Here is a 2,695-nt window from a genome sequence, read left to right on the forward strand (position 1 = left end):
TAAAAAGTCAAGGCATGCCCTTTTAAAGTATTTATTGAAACACGCCAGACCCAATTGGGCAAGAGGCAATACTTACAAACGCGCCCCAAACGGGCAAAAGCCAAAAATTTACAACATATACAAAGCTGAATTTTTAACATCTTTTAAATGATATAGATTTCTCTACGGAAAATCGACCTGGTTTGGGGGCTTTCTTGCTAATTACTATTAACCTTTGTTGGCGTTTTTATGTAACCACTTGTATCAATAGTATTTTAACAATGGTGGATTCTATCATATTGAAGCTTTTGGAGAAGTCATGATGATTATGATGGTTTACTAAACATGCATGTGAATGTAACAGAAAAGGATCTAGCTTATATATGAATGCATATTTGTATCAAGGTAGAGAATGGATTCTAGCAATGGGAAAAAGAATGTAGAAGAAGATAGACTAAGCAGCTTGCCGGATGATCTTATCTACAAAATCCTCGCTTTTATTGGCATAGAATATGTTGTTCAAACGAGTGTTTTGTCATCTAGATGGAGGTTTATTTGGACTTCAATGCCTTATCTCAATTTCTCAAGGGAAAAAATCTATCACCCGCACAAGTTCTCCAAATTTATCACACATTTTTTCTCTAGCCGCAATAATCAAACAAAAGTGTCTTCTGTCAAACTTAGTTTTCATGGAGAGGATAATCAGGATGTCGATGTGTTTGTCCAACAGATTATGGAGTATGCATTCTCTCACAATATTCAACAATTGAATGTTGCATGCTTGTTTGACAAATATGGTGTTGAATTCCCTCATTTTCTCTCTAGTTCTCAGTCTCTTAAACATCTTAGTGTGACAAAGGAACACGTCTCAGCTACACCGTACCTTAGAACATATGTGGTTAAAGCACCATCTACTTGGGAGTTCCCAGCCTTAACAACTTTGTACCTCCATGATGTTCATTTGTGTTGTGATGAAACAACTGATAAGTGCATTGATCTTTTCTCCAAGTGTCCCAACTTAAAGAGTCTCACCATAAAAAGCTGCTATATGGGAGTCAAGGTTTTAAGTATTTGTCTTCCTCTACTCTCTAATCTTACACTTGAAAGTATTCGTGGGGGTGTAAAGGTCTTCAATATTGTTTCACCTCAACTCAAAAATCTCACTATGAAAAGCGACTCTCAGTATTATCCAAGGTATGCACGCGACCGTCAATATCGGATATCTGCACCTGACCTTGTGTTCTTGCTTTATAGAGGATATGATCACTTGCAACTTTATACAAATGGTTTCCTTTCTTTGGAGAAGGCAGATATTTGCGTATCCAGTCCAAAAGATGCTCATGAAGTTCTACATCTGCTTCCACAACTTCACAATGTCAAGTCTCTTACACTTAACTTGGAAATTGTTGAGGTAATTGGTAGTATTTATCTTGTGCATCTTATAATGGTTTTCAATCTAAGAAATATTTTAGTGTTTATTTTGTTCTGTCCAATGTTATGATGGTTCTCTAAATAAGTAAATTTGACTTATTAGCAGAAATTGGGATCCCTATTTTTTGTATGTACACATTTTACGTTAAAAATTTTTGTGCAGCAACTTTCTTCATCCGTGGAATTAATGTCACATCCACCTTCTCCATTTGCGAACTTAAGGAGTTTAAAGATATATCCAACAAGTGAACATTCGAGGGTGGAAAAACACAAAAGCGGAAAGATGTCTGCAGAACTCAAACGCTATCTCTTAGATGCTTCTCCAAGTGCCATCGTCACAATGATTTCACGTGAGGTATTTTATTACACTATGAACTCTGTTGTTATTTACCATGCATCATACTTGTTGCTCTATCGTATTAATTAAAAAGATGTAGCAAGCGATTTTATATATTTGTTTTAACAGTTTGTTTGTAAGTTGAATTTTGTAGTAGAAACTTTTATACACCTATCTTTCAGTTGAGAAACTTGCCATGCCTTCAGGTGTATGGATTTTTAAGAAAACAATACATTTCTATATGATATCAAATTTGGATATTTATGGCACAAACTGTGAGTATTGTATTGTTATGGTTTCATGAAAACACTGCAGGATGTTAGAACTATGAAAAACACCAGGTTGGCACAAAATCTTACTACAAGGTTAATGGCGTTGCTACAGCGGGTGAGATCTGACATAGAGACCATAATGGCAAAGATTTATGAACAAAGGAAGGCGCAAGTTGATAAAGTTATCGTTGCCGATTGGAATGTCCATTGGTGTTGGCAAATTTTGAGCGAGCGGATTGAGAAAAGGGAAGAAAAGCCTTCTGGCGTCATTTCAAAGTTGAACGAGATTTTAAAATTACTGAGAACGTTGCCTGCATCGAACAGGGCTACCATTCAACCATCAATTTCTACTTTGTGGGCAGAGGCTGACATTGTTATGAATCTAATGACTGATTTAATGAAGATGTATTTTGACGAGAAGCGAAGACATTTAAGTGTGTGCTGCCATGAACTTGCTACAACATTGTAGCTATCGTCTTAGGAGATCGTAAGTTCTTAATTAACCTTTTGAGTACACAAGTGATGACTATATTCTAATTGCTATTGCTCTTTTGTTTGGATATGTTTGCTTGCATAACTGAGATGCTGAAGTAATTTTGATTGTAAACATTATAAAAATGAAGCTTTCAATGACTTGATTTAAAAATTTAGATTTTAGAAACGGAGGGCAAAACAC

The 2,695-nt window shown here is 35.7% G+C and overlaps 1 protein-coding gene across 1 annotated transcript; it reads left to right on the forward strand.

The window, feature by feature from the left end:
- The first annotated feature begins 391 nt into the window (after window positions 1-391).
- Window positions 392-2,488, forward strand: LOC110923656 (putative F-box/LRR-repeat protein At5g02930). Its single transcript, XM_022167721.2, has 3 exons — window positions 392-1,390; window positions 1,574-1,765; window positions 2,063-2,488. Exons 1-3 carry the CDS (start codon window positions 392-394, stop codon window positions 2,486-2,488), a joined length of 1,617 nt encoding a protein of 538 aa, XP_022023413.1.
- Window positions 2,489-2,695: the final 207 nt, after the last annotated feature.

This window comes from Helianthus annuus, chromosome 17 (genome assembly GCF_002127325.2).
Source record: "Helianthus annuus cultivar XRQ/B chromosome 17, HanXRQr2.0-SUNRISE, whole genome shotgun sequence".
Classification (NCBI taxonomy): Eukaryota; Viridiplantae; Streptophyta; class Magnoliopsida; order Asterales; family Asteraceae; genus Helianthus; species Helianthus annuus.

Bases quoted from the DNA above. Each gene is read 5' to 3' on its own strand.
- LOC110923656 (XM_022167721.2), top strand. From the start codon at position 392: ATGGATTCTAGCAATGGGAAAAAGAATGTAGAAGAAGATAGACTAAGC. The intron at 1,391-1,573 runs GTAATTGGTAGT...ATTTTTGTGCAG, and splicing joins TTAACTTGGAAATTGTTGAG to CAACTTTCTTCATCCGTGGA. The intron at 1,766-2,062 runs GTATTTTATTAC...AAAACACTGCAG, and splicing joins TCACAATGATTTCACGTGAG to GATGTTAGAACTATGAAAAA.